Here is an 18,869-nt window from a genome sequence, read left to right on the forward strand (position 1 = left end):
GGTACGGTAGCTTACGCCTGTAATCCCAGCACTTTGGGAGGCCAAGGCAGGTGGATTACGAGGTCAGGAGTTCGAGACCAGCCTGGCCAACATGGTGAAACCCATCTCTACTAAAAATACAAAACTTAGCCGAGCATGGTGGCGCGCGCCTGTAGTACCAGCTACTCAGGAGGCTGAGGTAGGAGAATCATTTGAACCTGGGGGACAGAGGTTGTAGTGAGCTGAGATCAGGCCATTGCACTCCAGCCTGGGCAACAAGAGCAAAACCACATCTCAAAAAAAAATGTTTTTTAATTAACCAGGTGTGGTGGCACATGCCTATAGTCCCAGCTCCTTGGGAGGCTGAGGCAGGAGGATTGCTTGAGCCCAGCAGTTCAAGGCTGCAGTGAGCTATGATCCCGCCACTGCACTCCAGCCTGGGCAACATCAAGACCCCATCTCTTAAGTAAACACACAAATAAATAAATGGTCATTTTTATTGTATTATTAAATACACAAGATAAATGAAAAACAGGCAAATCTTTCTTATAATAGAATTCCATTTAAAGTATGTAGACTTCACTCCCCACTGCCCCAGGAGGTGGAGACTAATCTCCCCTTCTTTGAGGGTAGGCTGGACTTAGTGACTCATTTCTGAAGAATAGAGTAGGTAAAGGGGAAAATAGAAGTTTTATAGTAGAGGAACAGACAGATACCACTTTAACCAAATGATGAAGATTAGTATCTCCCGGGGATGTGGATATTATGTAACCCTTGATTTTGTGCCTATGTAGTGTTTGTTCTTCCCCAAAACTCGTAATCCCTGTTTTTTGGGGTTTTGCTCTGTCTCCTAAGCTGGAGTATAATGATGCAATCATAGCTCACTGCAGCCTCAAACTCCTGGTCTCAAGCGATCCTCCCACCTCAACCTCCTGAGTAGCTAGGGCTATAGGCATACACCATCACGCCCAGCTAGTTGGATTTTTTTGGTAGAGAAATGGTCTCAGTATGTTGCCCAGGCTGGCCTCAAGCTTCTGGCCTCTAGTGTTCCTCCCACCCCAGCCTCCAGAGTCACTGGGATTACAGGCATGAGCCACTGAGACCAGCCCAGAATATTTTTTTTTAAGGATTTGTGATGTTGTTTAAGAGATGATTCTTTATAACACATCAACAAGTCCCAGTGATGGGTTGGATAAGTCTTGTGATTTCATGGGAGTATTAAGCTTAAAAGACTTTGCATGATATCTGTGAACTATATGTGATTTCTGTTGGTGATGGGGGTCACTGATTTTGCGGTTTGCCACCTCCGATCATCCTGGAAGAAAATGCTCCACTTCCAGTGAAAGTGAGAGGAAGTAAAGGGGTAATTATTTTCTATCTAAATTCAGGGACTCCTCAATTCTATCCACAGACCCCTAAGCATTTCCTCCCCAAGCTGAGACTGAAGGAATCTTGCCAGTGGCTTCTGTAGTCACTGTGGCTGGAAAACCCCTCAGAAGAGGTGATAGTTTAGCAGGTAACTGGAGTTCTCACCGTCTGTGTCTGGCTCAGCCCCCATCACACCCAGTTATCCAGCCCAAAATGTCAGTAGTACTGAGGTTGAGAGACTCTGCTCTAGGAGGCCAAGCCTCTTGGAGGAAGAAGGATTGGGGTACTGGCTGGGCATCGAGGTGAACCTACCCCCTAAGAGCTTTGGGACGGTGTGAGTTTCTGTCCATACCCAAGGACTACAAATGCAGGTTTACTGGAGATTCTGTGCTAAAAGTGAAGTCCAAGTCACTTCTAACTGCTACAAAACAAATCTCCATCAACACGGCCCATCTCTGCTCTTGACCTGGAGGCTCCAAAGTATCCACACGGCTCCCATGTCCACTAGACGGGCCTCTTCCCTGGACCTTCCTGGGCCAGAGCAGGCTCTGGGTAGCCTTGTGGAATCAAGATGGGTGACTGGCCACTTCCTCTGTGCCACCCTGTTCTGGCTACTTCCCTAGGCATCAGCCTGGGATTCCTTGATGGTAAAAATATAAAACTCTCTGAGCTAGGGCCTTTAATTATCCCCATTTTACAGATGAAGAAACTGAGTCCCAGAGCTGTGCACAGCGATTGAGAGTCGGAACTCAGCTCTGTCTCACTCAGTGTCAGCATCCTCAGGTTCTGCCATTTACAGCCTCCCACAGCAAACAGGATTGAGGGCTGCTTCTCTGAGCTCACGGGGATGGAATGGGGAACCCCATGAGTACTGCAACAAAACTGTGTGCTAGAGACAAGAGCTGGTGGCTCTGTGTTGCTCTAGCGACAGGTGGCCTCATTTCACAGGGACCCCCTCACCATATGTGCCCCATGTGGCTCAGAAAAGCCAGAAATCGTCTCCACCCTCACAGGGGAAGGTCCCCGACACCCTCTTTGCCAGCTGGGCCAAGGCAAATTGGGATCACTTCATGAGGGACAGGACCTGCCCTCTCTTGGTTGGCCCCAGGGAGGGGATGTGGAGGGGCTGGGGACCTGGCAGGACCAGGGTGTCTTGAGTTAATTTGGGGCTGCCTTTAGCTGAGGGCATCTGTATGTCTGGCATCAGCTTTGCATTGTGTCTTGATCTGTAAAACAGTCCTGTGAAGAAAGATATTTTTAACCCCATCTTCCAGATGAGGAAACGGAGGCCCACAGGGGTAATGTGACCTGCCAAGGTCCCCTAGCCAAGAGTGACAAAGCCAGGGTTCACACACAGCTCTGGACACAATTCATTACCCTTCATCCGTCTCTCTCTAACTCTTTCTTTTTCCCTCTCTTTGTCTCTCTCTCTCTCTCTTTTTTTTTTTTTTTTTTTTGAGAGAGTCTCACTCTGTCACCCAGGCTAGAGTGCAGTGGCGCAATCTCAACTCACTGCAACCTCCATCTCCTAGGTTCAAGCGATTCTTGTGCCTCAACCTCCCAAGTAGCTGGGATTACAGGCATGTGCCACCACACTCAGCTAGTTTTGGGGGGTTTTGTTTTGTTTTGTTTTGTGAGATGGAGTCTTGCTCTGTCACCAGGCTGAAGTGCAGTGGCGCGACTTCGGCTCACTGCAGCCTCTGCCTCCTGGGTTCAAGTGATTCCCCTGCCTCAGCCTCCTGAGTAGCTGGGACTACAGGTGCATGCCACCACGCCCAGCTAATTTTTTGTATTTTAGTAAAGACAGGGTTTCACCAGGTTGGCCAGGATGGTCTCAATCTCCTGAGCTCATGATTCGCCCGCCTTGGCCTCCCAAAGTGCCAGGATTACAGGCGTGAGCCACAGTGCCGGCCAATTTTTTGTATTTTTAACAGAGACAGGGTTTCGCTATGTTGGCTGGGCTGATCTCAAGCTCCTGACCTCAAGTGATCTGCCTGCCTTGGCCTCCCAAAGTGCTGGGATTACAGGCGTGAGCCACCACGCGCAGCCTTTGTCTCTTTTATTCTTGTGCTCTCTCTCTCTCTCTCTCGCTCGCTCTCTCTCCCTCCCTTCTCTTTCTCCACCTCCTTCTCCTTTTCTCCCTTTTCCTCACCCTTCTTTGTGCTTTTCTCTGTGAGTGTCTCTTCTCTATTTCTCTGCCTTGGTGAATGTCAATTAGGAAAGCAGAAAAACCGTGTTTAATTTGTGATCATAACTGCATGTCCCTGGCCAGGCGTGGTGGCTCATGCCTGGAATCCCAGCACTTTGAGAGGCTGAGGCAGGAAGATTGCTTGAGACCAGGAGTTCAAAACCAGCCTGGTCAAAAAGCAAGACCCTGTCTTTAAAAAAGAAAAAATTAGTTAGCTGGGCATGGTGGTATGTACCTGTAGTCCCAGGTACTCGGGAGGCTGAGGCAGGAGGATTGCCTGAGCCCAAGGGTTTGAAGCTGCAGCGAGCTGTGATTGCACCAGTGTACTCCAGCCTGGGTGACAGAACTAGACCCTGTCTCAAAAAAAACTAATAATTGGGGGCCAGGCGCGGTGGCTCACACCTATAATCCCAGCACTTTGGGAGGCCGAGACGGGCGGATCACGAGGTCAGGAGATCGACACCACCCTGGCTAACACGGTGAAACCTCGTCTCTACTAAAAACACAAAAATTAGCCGGGCGCGGTGGCGGGCACCTGTAGTCCCAGCTACACGGGAGGCTGAGGCAGGAGAATGGCATGAACCCGGGAGGCAGAGCTTGCAGTGAGTGGAGATCGCACCACTGCACTCCAGCCTGGGCGACAGAGCGAGACTCCATCTCAAAAAAAAAAAAAACTAATAATTAAAAATAAATAAATAAATGCATGTCCCTTGGCAAGTGGTTGCTAATGGTTGGAATCACCTTTGACCCAAGCCCTTTTTCATTCATAGATGTTTGTCTTGACCAAAATCAAAGCATTAGATTTGGACTGTAAATCACTGGTTCATTCAACAACCACCATTGAATGCCTACTGTATGCAGACACTCTTCTGGACACAGAGGAGTTGACGTGCGAGTGGGGAAAGTCAGTGATCAATTGAGATAAAAAGGGCAGAAAGCAGACATTAAATAGTTTAGGCTTTGTGGGCCAGACAGTCTCCATCGCAATGACTCAATCTGCTTCTGTAGCATAAAAGTAACCACAGATAAAACACACAAGTGAATGAGCATGGCTGTTGACCAATTAAACTTTAACCTATAAAAACAGGTGGCTGGCTCGTGGGCTGTAGTTTGTGGATCGCTGCCTTCGAAATAGTATTAGAGGGTGGTGAGAGGTCAGGAATAGAATAAAACAGTAGAGAGTTTGTGCGTCGTCAAGATGAAAGGTTGCTATCCTTATACACCCTGAATGGCCAGGCACCGTGGCCATTATGATCTATAATTCCAACACTTTGGGAGGCTGAGGCAGGAGGATCCCTTGAGCCCAAGAGTTTAAGATCAGCCTAGGCTCATAGTGAGACCCCATCTCTACAAAAAAAAAATTTAAAAATTAGCTGGACATGGTGGAGCATGCCTGTAGTCCCAGCTACTTGGGAGGCTGAGATGGGAGGACTGCTTGAGCCTGGGAGGTTGGGGCTGCAGTGAGCCAATCTTGCCACTGCACTCTAGCCTGGATGACAGAGCAAGAACTGTCTCAAAAAAAAAAAAAAAGAAAAAGAAAACACAGACCTGAAGGAACAAATCATATGAATGCATTAAAATATCATATGTATCCAAAAAATGTATACATCCATCAGACTGGCATGGTGGCTCATGCCTGTAATCCTAGCACTTCGGGAGGCCAAGGCAGGCAGATTGCCTGAGCTCAGGAGTTCGAGACCACCCTGGGCAACATGGTGAAACCCCGTCTCTACTAAAATACAAAAACTTAGCTGGGCATGGTGGCAGGCACCTGTAGTCCCAGCTACTTGGGAGGCTGAGGCACGAGAATTGCTTGAACCCAGGAGACAGAGGTTGCAGTGAGCCGAGATTATACCACTGTACTCCAGCCTGGACAACAGAGCAAGACTCTGTCTCAAAAAAAAAAAAAATATATATATATATATATATATAATCAACTGCAAGTTTTCCTTAATAAACATTTCTCTCCTTTTCTCCTTTGGTGAATGTCAAATAATGAAGCAGCAAAACTATGTTTAGTTAGTGATCATAAATGCATGTCCCTGGCTGGGTGTGGTGGCTCACACTTGTAATCCCAGCACTTTGAGAGGCTGAGGCAGGAAACCATAGTTTGAGGCCAGCAGTTGCTTGAGGTTTTTTAAAAAGACATGAAGAGATGAGGGGAGCCATGGAGGTATCTCAGGGAAGAGCAGCCCAGGTAGATGGAAGAGCCAGTGCAAAAGCCCTCAGGCAGGCTGTTCCTGGCATTTGTGAGAATACGTGGCTGCCCAGGTGTCCAGAGGGGAGTGAGTGAGGATGAAGGAAGGAGCTGATGAAGGAAGGTGATAAAATACTTCATGGATCGGCCAGGTATGGTGGCTCCCACCTGTAATCCCAGCACTTTGGGAGACCAAGGCGGGTGGATCACGAGGTCAGGAGTTCCAGACCAGCCTGGCCAACATGGCGAAACCCCGTCTCTACTAAAAAATACAAAAAAGTTAGCCAGGTGTGGTCGTGCACACCTGTAATCCCAGCTACTTGGGAAACTGAGACTCGAGAATCGCTTGAACCAGGAGGTGGAGGTTGCAGTGAGCTGAGATCACCCCACTGCACTCCAACCTGGGTGACAGAGTGAGACTCTGTCCCCCCAAAAAAAAAAAGACTTCATGAACAGACAGCCTATATAATGTATGATCCAAACCAGGGCAGTTTTGAGAGTGAAAGGGGAAAAAGAGGACTGAAAAAATAATTAACAGGCCTGACATGATCTAAAACGGGTGTAAAGTGGGACACACAGCCTCCTTCATGGTCACCGTCAGACTTCCGCTTTTTCACGGTCAAATCCACCCCCATGTTTATCCCATATGCTGGAGAATTGGGTGTTCTCCTGAGCTGAGTTTTTTGTGTTTTTTTGTTTGTTTGTTTGTTTTAACATCCTGTATACTTTTTCTGCATGAACTGTGCTCAAAAAAAATCAGAGGAAAATAAACCATAAAACAGAAGGCACTTAAGGATTTTGCTGGGACTCAGCCATTCATTTGTTTGATGAGTATTTATGGAGCGCTTTCTAAGCACCAGGCGCCACCAGCAATACTGGGATGAATCAGTAACAGCCCTTACCCTTGGAGCTCTCTTGGGCCCATATACACTTAAAATACTATGCAAGTACAGAGAACGGGTGAAGTGGGAAAAAATCAGTCGGTTGTAAGCCAGAATGACGGGTCTAATCCCACCCATGCCATCTGCACCCTGTGTGATCCAGGCACATCACATTGCCTCTCTCAGCCTCAGTTTCTCCATCCACCAAGGCACGGAAGTGGTAGGAATCGAGGCAGATAGGGGGAGTATTTCATCAGCCGAAAAGACTTGGCTGATGTGACCATAATTCTGCCTTCTGCCTCTCCTTTCCCAGAAAAATAGCTTAATCATTTGGATTTGGGATAAACACACTTCCTGTCTGTGTTTATTATTTAAATGATTCACCAAACTGGGCGTGGTGGCTCATCCCTGTAATCCCAACACTTTGGGAGGCTGAGGAGGGCAGATCGCTTGAGCCCAGGAGTTCGAGACCAGCCTGGCCAACATGGAGAAACCCCGTATTTACTATTAAAAAAAAAAAAAAAAACAATTAGCTGGGCATGGTGGTGCGTGCCTGTAATCCCAGCTACTTGGGAGGCCGAGGTACAAGAATCACTTGAACCCAGGAGGCACAGGTTGCAGTGAGCCTAGATCGTGCCACCACACTGCAGCCTGGGTGACAGAGTGAGACTGTGTCTCAAAAAAATGAATAAATAAATAAAATGATCCACCAACAGGAACCCCAGGAACATTTGTATTGACTATGCAACTAATGCTTAGCAAGCACCTACTATGTGCCTGATGCTGATCTGGACACTGGGATTAAGACAGGAAAATTTCTACCGTCGAGGAGCTGATGTTCAAGATGACAATCTTGAAGTGCCTAAGTTGACAAGATGATTCAGACAGTGGAACGTGCTGGGAAGAGAATGAGATGTCTGACTGAGCTGCAGGAAGGGGCAAGTCCTTTTGATTGAGAGGTCCAAGAAGGCTTCTCTGACGGGGGCACAGTGGATCTAAGGGTTGAGTGATAAGAAGAAATTGGCCAAGCAAAGACCTAAAGGCAGAGTTGCTCCAGGCAGAGGTTCAGAGGACAGAAATAATTGACTGATTGTGATCTTGAACTTGACCTTTCTTCTGCTAACTTTGGGTTTGGTTTGTTCTTGCTTTTCTGGCTCCTTGAGGTACGTGTTGGATTCTTACTTTGTAGTTTTTTTTGTTTGTTTGTTTTGTTTTTTTACTTTTTTGAGACAGTCTCACTGTGGTGCCCAGGTTGGAGTGCAGTGGCGTGATCTTGGTTCACTGCAACCTCTGCCTCCTGGGCTCAAGCGAACCTCTCACTTCAGCATCCCCAGTAGCTGGGATGACTGGTGCACAGCACCACACCCAGCTAATTTTTTTTTTTTTTTTTTTTTTTTAGAGACGGGGTCTCACTGTGTTGCCCAGGCTGATCTCAAACCCCTAGCTCAAGAGATCCTCCTGCCTCAGCCCCCTAAAGTGCTGGGATGACAGGCGTGAGCCACCACATCTGGCCTCTATTTTTTGTGATGTAGATATCTGATGCTATAAACTTCCCTCTTAATTGCTTCTTGGCCCTTTAGCTAAGGTCAAGTGTAAACTTCCCTCAGCACTGCTGCTGCTGCATCTCACAAGTGTTGGTGTGTTGTGTCTCTGTTTTCATTCATTTCAAAAAGTTTTTAAATTTCCATCCTAATTTCTTCACTGACCCAGTGGTCATTCAGGAGCATGTTGTTTAATAGCCATATATTTGCATCGTTTCTGAATTTTTCTTGGTATTGATTTCTAGTTTTACCCCAGGGTAGTCCGAGAAGATACTTGACAGAATTCCAGTATTTTAGAATTTGTTGAGACTTGTTTTGTGGCCTAACATGCGGTCTGTCTTGGAAAATGTCCAGGTGCTGATGAGAAGAATGTATGTTCTCCATCAGACATGCAGGAGACAGGCACTTTCTCATCTGCCTCATGGGATCCATAAAAGAGTCAATCAGAAGTTGGCATTTAAGAAAGACCAGAAGGAGGCTGGGTGCGGTGGCTCATGCCTGTAATCCCAGCATTTTGGGAGGCCGAAGCAGGTGGATCACCTGAGGTCAGGAGTTCGAGACCAGCCTGATCAACATGGTGAAATCTCGTCTCTATTTTAAAAAATACAAAAATTAGCTGGGCATGGTGGTGGGTGCCTGTAATCCTAGCTACTCAGGAGGCTGAGGCAGAGAATCGCTTGGACCCAGGAGGTAGAGGCTGCAGTGTGCTGAGATCACACCACTGCACTCCAGGCTGGGCAACAGAGCAAGACTCCATCTGAAAAAAAAAAAAAAAGGAGGTGAAGGAGCAAACTGTGGAGATATCAAACTGTATCAATCTGGCTGGGTGTGGTGGTTCATGCCTGTAATCCCAGCACTTTGGGAGGCTGAGGCAGGAGGATCACTTGACTCCAGGAGTTCGAGATCAGCCTGGGCAACATAGAGACCCCCTCTCTACAAAATATAAAAAATTAATTAAAAAGATGTATTGGTCAGGGCAGCCAAGTTATGCTGCAGTAACAAACATCCCCAAAGCCTCCATGACTTTTAACAACAGATGTATTTCCTGCTCATGCTACATGTCCAGTGCAGGTTGGCAGTGGGGAAGAAGGGGGGCTCTGTTCAATGTAGTCACTTGGGACCTAGTTAATCACCTAGAACATTGCCATTTGCTCTTCCAGAAGGGAAAAAGGAATGCCAGAAGGTCCTACACTAAAAATTCACTGCTCTGGCTCCAAAATGATAGCTATTTCCACTCACTCCTCATTGACCAGCGCTTAGCATGTCCTCAGCCAACCCCAAAGAGACCAGGAAGGACCATCCCGCCATATTGCTGGAAATATTTGATGGCAGCATTAATGGGGAACAGTGTTCCAGGCAGCGGAACTCTTTGCGCCCTTGGAAGAAAGACAAGGTGATCTCTCGAGCACATCCTTCCCAGTATTATTAATGAATTTAACAAATGAGCAAGCCATCCTCCCCCACTCTCCTCCCTGAATCCAGACTTGTGCATATCCCTCCCTTTACTTGAACTGCCAAAGAAGAGATGAGAACCAGGAGAGGAGATCTGTGACCCCATCTTTGCTGATGAATTATCGTAGAACAGCCATGGCATCTCCAGTCTTTGTGCTTGCAAAATGTACTTTTCATTTTGCTCCTGAGCAAAATCCACCCACCCCCACCACCAAACCAGGGAAAGCCCATCTCCTAATCCAAAACTGCACCCAGCTTTCCACCAGCTTCTTCCCTGTGAATTGTTGAATCCAGAGTATGGAATTAAATAATTGAATGAGTCTGGAAGAGAAAAAGTGTCTCTAAAATCAGGCAGCAGAAGCCCACTCCCCAGAGAGGATGGTGCAGATGAGAATTCAGGAGGGAATTTGGCTTGGGGTTGACGATCTGAGCTATGCAGGGAACTTGGACCCAACTCTCAATCAGTCATTCAACAGACACCACTTATTGAGCACCAACTGTGTGCCAGATGTTGTCCTAGGGGGCTGGGAATACAGGAATACAGCAGGGAACAAAAAGGACAAAGCCCCTCCCCCTTGCTGAATGGACATTCCAGCCAGGAAGACGAGAGAACAAGAGAAATAAGTAAAGTGTATAAGTGGTGAAATGCAAAAGGGAAAAAAGAAACAGGAAGTGGGGACCAGAAATGAGGGATGCAATTGTAAAGGGCCATCAGGGGAGGCCTCCCTCAGAAGGTGGCATTTGAGTAAAAAACCTGAAGAAGGTGAGGGGGAACCATGTAGCAGTCTCAGGGAAGAGCATTCCAGGCAGGGGGAACAGACTGTGCAAGGGCCCTGAGGTAGGACTGTGCTTGGCATGGTTGAGGAACTGCAAGGAAGCCAGGTGGCTGGAACGGAGTGAGCAAGGGAAAAGGGGAGGAGATAAAAGCAGAGAGGTGGGAGGGTTGGAGGCCCCCTCTGCCATTTAGTAGCTGAGTGACTTCATTTATTTCCCGTAGCTTGCATAACAAAGAACCACAAATACAGTAGCTGGAAACAACAGAAATTTATTTATTCTCTCGCAGTTCAGGAGGCCAGGAGTCCACAGACCATCAAGGTCAGATGGGCCATGGTGCCTCTGAGACCTGGTCTGAAGTCCCTTCTTGCCTCTCTCGTAGCTTCTGGTGGTTTGCCAACAATCCTTGGTGTTCCTTGTCTTGTAGACACATCGCCCTAATTCCGCCTTCATCTCCATTTCACATGACCTTCTCCCTCTGTGCAAGGCTATCTCTGTGCCCAGGTTTCTCCTTTTATTATTATTTATTTGTTTGTTTATTTATTTATTTTAGAGACAGGGTCTTGCTCTGTCTCCCAGGCTGGAGTGCAGTGGCGCAATCATAGCTCACCGCAGCCTCAAACTCCTGACCTCAAGCAATCCTCCTACCTCAGACTCCTGAGTAGCTGGGACTGCAGATGTGAGCCACTGCGCTCTGCCCAGATGTCCCCTATAAAGAAACCCGTCAGGTAGGATAAGGGTCCACCCTAATGACCTGATTTTAACTTGATTCCATCTGCAAAGACCCTATTTCCAATTCATAGGTACCAGGGGTTAGGACTTCTTCAATGCATCTTTCTGCGGGGACCAACTGCAACCCACAACAGAACTGTGGGCATGTAATTTGACCTCTCGGCCAGGCGCGGTGGCTCACACCTGTAATCCCAGCACTTTGGGAGGCCGAAGTGGGTGGATCGCCTGAGGTCAGGAGTTCGAGACCAGCCTGGTCAACATGGTGCAACCCTGCCTCTACTAAAAATAGAAAAATTAGCTGGGCATGGTGGCAAGCACCTATAATCCCAGCTACTTGGGAGGGTGAGGCAGGAGAACTGCTTGAACCCAGAATGTCCAGGTTGCAGTGAGCCAAGATAGCACCATTGCATTTCAGCCTAGGTGACAGAGTGAGACTCCATCTCAAAAAAAAAAAAAAAAAAAAAGATCTCTCTATGCCTCAGTTTTCTCACCCGGCAGGGTGGGGATGATTATGTACCCACTCCTGGGGTTCATGAGAGGATTAAATGAGCTCAAAGAGTCCAAACCTCCATGTCTGTCTGTTGTGGTGCTGGGTAGCGTGTCCTGTGCCCAGAGGTCCCCAAGCCTGTCGGGGACCCGGACAAGGGCAGATTCGGGTCTTGTTGGCAGCACCTGAGATGGACGGGCTGCCTTGGCATGGAAGGGCCTTGGCTGCTTTTCCCTGTTCAGTCCTGTCCCTCTCCCCCATCCTCCACCCTGTCCCTGTCATCTGAGCCTGCTCCTCGTGACGGCTCACGGTCTCCCTACTGGTGGCCAGTGCAGAGTTTCAGTCCCTGGGCTATATTTAGCCCTGAGAAATGGGAACGAGAAGCCCTCAGCCGCCACAGTGACAGAGAGAGAAGCACAAAGCCAGTGCTGCCTTCTGTCCAGCCATGGTTCTGCTGACTCGGTTCTTTCTCCCAGAACCTTCCAGAAGCGAAGCATTGGCATTTCTGGGCCTGTTAAAACAAAGATGTGGGCTGGTGGCTGGCACGTTCATTGTCCCCGGAACCTGTCTGTGTCCATGATTAAAGTTGGCTTGGTTAGTTTTATTTTCAGGGCTTTTTTTTTTTTTTTTTTCAGTATCTGTGGCAAACCCACATGACATAAAATTTACCATCCTAATTATTTTTTTAACTTTTTAATATTTTTTAATTGACAAGTCATAATTGTACTTATTCATGGGGTACATAGTGATGTTTCAATACATATAATGCATAGTGCTCAGATTGGGGTAATGAGCGTATTCATCTTCTCAGACCTTTATTGTTTCTTTCTGTTAGGAACATTCGAGCTCCTCCTTCTAGCTATTCGAAACCATTAATACACTGTTGCCATCCTAACCATTGTTAAGGATACAGTTCTGTGACATTAAGTATAATACATTCACATTGCTGTGCAACTATCACCACCATCCATCTCCCAAACGTTTCCATCTTCCAAATGTAACTCTGTCCCCGCTAAACACCAACTTCCTGTTCCCCCTCCCCCAGCCCTTGGCACCCACCATGCTACTTTCTGTTTTTATGATTCTGACGACTCTAGGGACCTCCTATAAATGGAATCATACAGGATTTTCCCTTTTATGACTGGTTTATTTCACATAGCATAATGCCCTCAAGGTTCACCCATGTTGCAGCACGTATCAGTATTTTCTTTCTTTTTAAGGTAAAGTTGACTATTAAAAAAAAAAAAATTTTGCCGAGCTCAGTGGCTCACGCTTGTAATCCCAGCACTTTGGGAGGCTAGAGCAGGTGGCTCAGGAGGTCAGGAGTTCAAGACCAGCCTGACCAACATGGTGAAACCCTATCGCTACTAAAAATACAAAAATTAGCCAGGTGTGGTGGCGGTCACCTGTAATCCCAACTACTCAGGATGCTGAGGCAGGAAAATTGCTCGAACTCAGGAGGCAGAGGTTGCAGGGATCTGAGATCACGCCACTGCACTCCAGCTTGGGTGACAGAGCGAGACTCCATCTCAAAAAAAACAAAAAAAAAAGTTTTAAAAATTGAAGTAGAATAAACATACAGAAAAATCCACAGATTATAAGTGAAGAGTTTGATTAATTGTCACAAACTAAACACACCCATGTAACCAGCCCACAAATGAGGAAAAGAACCTTCTCAGCCCCAGAAGCCCCCCATCATATCCAGTTCCTAGTCACTACCTCCCCGCAAGGGTACCCCTACCAGGACTTTGAGCATCATTCACTAGTTTAGCCTGTTTTTGTATTTTGCGTAAGTGAAATCTTACATGTATGCTGTTTTCTGTCTGGCTTCTTTTGCTTGGCATTAACTTTTTAAGATCTCATGTGACCTGTGACATTGTTCATTGCATGTATCCTCTGTCTCCTGTTGATAACAATGTGGATTGTTTGCAGTTTGGGGCTATGATGAATACCACTGCTATGAATGTCCTTGTGTGTGCTTTCTGTTGGGTAACCATTCAGAATTACTATCTAATTGTAATGATCTTGGATAGGTAACCATCCAAGAATTACTGGGTCTTGGCAAAGGTACATATGGTCATACACTGCATAATGGCATTTTGGTGAACAACAGATCAAATATATAACAGTGGTCCCATAATGGACCGAATATATAACAGTGATTATCACACAGTATTTTCACTATAGCTTTTCTGTTTTTAGATATTTTTAGATACACCACTGAGTTACAGTTGCCTACAGTATTCCATAGAATAACATGCTGTACAGGTTTATAGCCTAGGATCAATAGGCTAGACCATGCAGCCTAGGTGTGTAGTAGGCTATACCATCTAGGCTTGTGTAAGTACACTCCATGATGTTTGCACAACAAAATGACCTAATGACACATTTCTCAGAACATATGCCCATTGTTAAGCATGACCTAATCACTCTTAGTATAGAAACTCTCAACACCAATTTTTCAAGTAGTTGTACCATGTGTTATGGGTTTTATTGTCTCACCCCAAAATTCATATGTTGAAGTCCTAACCTGTAGCACCTCAGAATGTGACCTTATCTGGAAATGGATTCATTGCACATGTAATTGTTAGGTTGGTGCAAAAGTAATTGCAGTTTTAAAACTGCATAGTAGCCAAAATGAGATCATTAGGGTGGGCCACAATCCAATATGATGGTGTCCATATAAAAAGGGGAGATTTTGGCACAGAGACAGGCACACACAGAGGAAGAATGCCATGCTTAAACAAAGGCAGAGATCAGGATGATGCCTCTACAAGCCAAGAATCAGCAAAGATTGCCAGCAAACCGCCAGAAGCTAGGAGAGAGGGATAAAACAGATTCTCTCTCACAGCCCTCAGAAGGAACCAGCCCTTCTGACACCTTGATCTTGGATTTCTGGTCTCTATAACTGTAAGACAATAAATCTTTGTTGTTTAAGCCACCTAGATTGTGGTTCCTTGTTACAGCAGCCACAGGAGATGAATACAGCATGGTACCCTCCGATTGGCAGGTTATGAGGGTTCCAGTTGCTCTACAGTTTCACAGACACCTAGTAGTAATGACCTCATCTTAACTTCTTTCTCATTTTAGCCTTTCTCCTAGGCAGCTGCAGTGTCATATATGCTTTTAAAGGTGGGCTTTTAAAGCCACTCTTGAGAGCCTGCATTCTGCAGGTGTCACAGGGTGATCAACCATTGAACGGCTACCCCTGCCCTGACAGCTGGAGGCAAGGCTTCCCAGCACAGAGGTTAAGCCCATGGACTCTGGGGCCCAGCTGGCTAGTTCAAATCGCATGTCTATTACTGAATAGCTCTGTGACCTTGGGCTGATGATTTTGTCTTTCTGAGCCTCAGTTTCCTCAATGGTAACATGGACATTATAACATAGAGGCATCATGAGGATTAAATGACTAAGTGCGCTAACATACATAATGTGCTTAGGAGGGTGCCAGCACACCATAAATACTCTGTAAGTGCTGGGTTTTATCATTCTTTTCTCTCTCTCTGTCTCTCTCTGTCTCTCTGTCTCTCTCTCTCTCTCTCTCTCAGTGCTGGTTTTTATCATTCTTCTCTCTCTCCTTCTCTCTCTCTGTGTCACACACACACACACACACCTCTCCTTGATTTTCTTCCCCTCATATTACTTCCTTCTTGCTATAGCGTTCTGTTTTCTGTTTCAGACAGTATTCTATTTGTGGACTTTTTTCCCCTTGAAAATTGAACTGAAACTTCTGAGAATTTTTTGTGATTGACATTAAGGCTGCAAGGAATGCAGCAGGGAGACACTTAAGGAAAAGGCTCATGGGCCATCTGTCTGGCTTGGTGATTTCACCAGGTCATCAGACCCTGTGGTCATGCATCTCCTCTAAGGGGAGTCTGTGACTGTGTTGGGAGAAGGGAAGGAACCAGGGATTAATTAATCCATTTCAGTAGGTTTTGTGTTTTGTTTTGTTTTCTTTTTCCTTCTCCTCCTGGACTCTGGTCTGGGAAGTCCTCTTGTGTTTCTTACTCATTCCTAGGTCAATTATGTTATGTGAGGACAACATAATTAAGAGAGAGCTTTTCCCTTTGGATGTTTTCTCCAGAAAATGTTTCTCCATTTCACCCTCTGGGATGCCACAGCCCCAGAACTCCACGAGCCAAGAACATTTAAGACAGAGCCACAAGAGAACAAGAGCTTCCCCATCCCTCACCTGTCAGGTTCTATCTGATTCCCAGTCAACTCTCACCTGCTTTCCCTCCTCACACCCTACAGAGCAACGATGCCTCAGGGAACACTTGGAACTGGTTGTACTTCATCCCCCTCATCATCATCGGCTCCTTTTTTATGCTGAACCTTGTGCTGGGTGTGCTGTCAGGGTAAGTCTCTGCTACTCCCCACCCCATCCCACTCACTCCTCTTTGCCAACTTCTTCCCAAGGACAGGCCATTGAAGCTTTGTTTTCATTCACTAGACAGAGAAAAGGCTTCTCCCCTTGTTTGGGTTACCAGACTGTTATTAGCAAGCCATGTACAGGTGCAGAGGTTGTGTACTGCTAGGGGTACCCAGTAAGGGAGTTCATACGGGCTTTACTTTCTTTACATTTTTTTTTAAAAAACCAGTAGTTTGGGTTTACTTCTCCCCATTTTCCAAATATAAAATCATAGCATATGCTCTAACAGTGTATTTTCCTGACCCATATTATCCTCTATCCCCAAGAGTTTTTTGGCTTAATCATAAATGGGCTTCATTTTTCTTACCATAAGAAGTCTGGGCACTTGTATGGTGGTTCCATAGCACCATCAGCAACCCCAGATTCTTCCAGCTTTCCATTCTGACATCTTTACCAGAGGCTTCCAATCTCATGGATACCTCATGGTCCTAAGATGGCTGCTGCATGCCCTCAAGATGGCCACTTCATGTTCCAAACAGGAAAAGGAAGAAGGGAAACAGGAAGAGGTGGGACCTATGGCAGAGAAACCAACCTGCTGTAGGGCTTATTGGTCTAACTTAAAAGAGGGCTGAAATAATTATTAGCCAAGAGTATGAAGAGAATGAGAATGAGGTATGCAGCCAGTGGTGGTTGGCATGGCATGGTTTTATCCTTTCATTTTTTTTTCTTTTTTATTGTTTTTTTTTTTAGAGACAGTGTCTAGCTTTATTACCCAGACTGGAGTGTAGTGGGGCGATCATAGCTCACTGTAACCTAGAACTCCTAGGCACAAGCAATCCTCCTGCCTCAGCCTCCTGAGTAGCTAGGGCAACAGGTGTATGCACCATGCCCAGCTAAATTTTTTATTTTTCATAGAGATGGGGCCCACTATGTTGTCCAGGCTGGTCTCAAATTCCTGGCCTTAAATGATATACCCATCTCGGCCTCACAAAGGGCTGGGATTACAGACATGAACCACTGTGCCTGGCCTTTTTCTTTACCTAGGCGCAGTTGTTGGGAAATATGTGAAGCTAGCAGAAGCACCCATCCCTATAATATCCCAGTCTTTTCCCAGAAGACCTGACTCCTCCTGTTGAAAACTCCTAACCTCCAGAGACTTCTGAATCCCCAAACACACACACACACACACACACACACACACGTTTCCTAACATTTTCAAAACAGCCATACTCTGGCTTTTCTATGCTTCTGCAGGGAGTTTGCCAAAGAAAGGGAACGGGTGGAGAACCGGCGGGCTTTTCTGAAGCTGAGGCGGCAACAACAGATTGAACGTGAGCTCAATGGGTACATGGAGTGGATCTCAAAAGCAGGTGAGGCCCTTTCATCCTGGGGCCCAGGGATGGAGATCCCAGGCCACGGAGCACAAAGAGAGTCATGCAGTTTGGAGAAGGCTAAGCTGGGAGGGTCGTGATGGGAGGAGAAAGAGAACCTGAATTGGTAGTCCCAAATTTTATCAACAAGAATCCGGGGTCTGATATGAAAAAGTCTAGGATGAAGCCAGGATCTGACATCACATTACTTGAATTCTGAAATCAGACGTTGGTTTACATCCCGGCCCTGCCACTTTTTACCCGTGCACTACACATCCCTGTACCTCCGTTTCCTCAGCTGTTACATGGAGGCGATGATAGTGCCTACGTCATAGTACTATTGGAGTATTTAGTAAAATAATCTCAGCTAAGTCACTTGGGGAGAGCAGTGCCTGATACACGGTAGACACATATTTATTTGTTCAGCAATTTAATAAACATTTAGGGAGTACCTGCTCTGTGCCAGGCACTGATCTAAGCACTGAGGATGTGGGAGTAAACAATACACACCAAATCCCTGCCCTCAGAGCTCAGATATTCTAGTGAGAGAGATAAAACGAACAAGTACATTTCATATTGGGAACTCCCAAATTCAGAGAAGGAAGATAAAAGACTAGGAAGATAAAACAGAGTAGGAAGTTGGCCGGGCGCAGTGGCTCACGCCTATAATCCTAGCACTTTGGGAGGCTAAGGCGGGCAGATTTCCTGAGGTCAGGCATTCGAGACGAGCCTGGCCAACATGGTGAAACCCAGTCTCTACTAAAAATTCAAAAATTAGCCGGTCATGGTGGCGCATGCCTGTAATCCCAGCTACTCGGGAGGCTGAGGCAGGAGAATTACTTGAACCCAGGAGGCAGAGGTTACAGTGAGCCGAGATCACACCACTGCACTCCAGCCTGGGCGACAGAGCAAGACTCCGTGTCAGAGAATAAAAAAGAGTAGGAAGTTGGAGGCAAGGTGGTCAGGGAAGGCTTCTCTAAGAAAGTACCTCTGAGTAGAGAGACCTGAAGGACGTGAAGAAGGAAGCTGTGGGGACGTCAAGGGAAGGGGCATTCCAGGCAGAGGCAATAAGTACAAAGGCCGTGAGCTCGGAGCGTATTTGAGACACAGCAAGGAAGCCAGTGCAGGTGAAACGGAGTGAGAGGTGGGAAGAGTCGGAGGAGAGGAAGACAGGAAGGTGATGGAGATCAGATCAAGCAGGGGCTTATAAGCTGTGGTGTGGATACTGGTTTTTATTTTGTGCGACGTGGGGAGAATGTTGGCTTTTGCCACTGTGGCGGAGGTGGGACTTGAGGTCAGAAACCACCCAGCAGCATGTTTTTTTGGCCGGTTGAGCTGTCATCATCAGCCAGGGGAGAATGGGGGTGGCCGGGCAGACCTTTCTCCTTCCCGGTCCAAGAGAGAACTCATCCTCCAAATGCGGGAGCTTAACTCTGTGCTCTTCCTCTTCAGAAGAGGTGATCCTCGCCGAGGATGAAACTGACGGGGAGCAGAGGCATCCCTTTGATGGTAACCGCTCTGAACCCAC

The 18,869-nt window shown here is 46.7% G+C and overlaps 1 protein-coding gene across 16 annotated transcripts in view; it reads left to right on the forward strand.

The window, feature by feature from the left end:
- CACNA1A (calcium voltage-gated channel subunit alpha1 A) overlaps window positions 1-18,869 on the forward strand; it is a 428,952-nt gene that overhangs the window by 275,031 nt on the left and 135,052 nt on the right. For all 16 annotated transcript variants that reach the window (XM_031659832.1, XM_031659842.1, XM_031659846.1 and 13 more), the window contains exons 9-11: window positions 15,854-15,957; window positions 17,226-17,341; window positions 18,794-18,850. In XM_031659832.1, the coding sequence (XP_031515692.1) occupies window positions 15,854-15,957; window positions 17,226-17,341; window positions 18,794-18,850 (277 nt within the window). The remainder of the gene's footprint in view (window positions 1-15,853; window positions 15,958-17,225; window positions 17,342-18,793; window positions 18,851-18,869) is intronic.

The sequence above is a fragment of the Papio anubis genome, chromosome 20, assembly GCF_008728515.1.
Source record: "Papio anubis isolate 15944 chromosome 20, Panubis1.0, whole genome shotgun sequence".
Classification (NCBI taxonomy): Eukaryota; Metazoa; Chordata; class Mammalia; order Primates; family Cercopithecidae; genus Papio; species Papio anubis.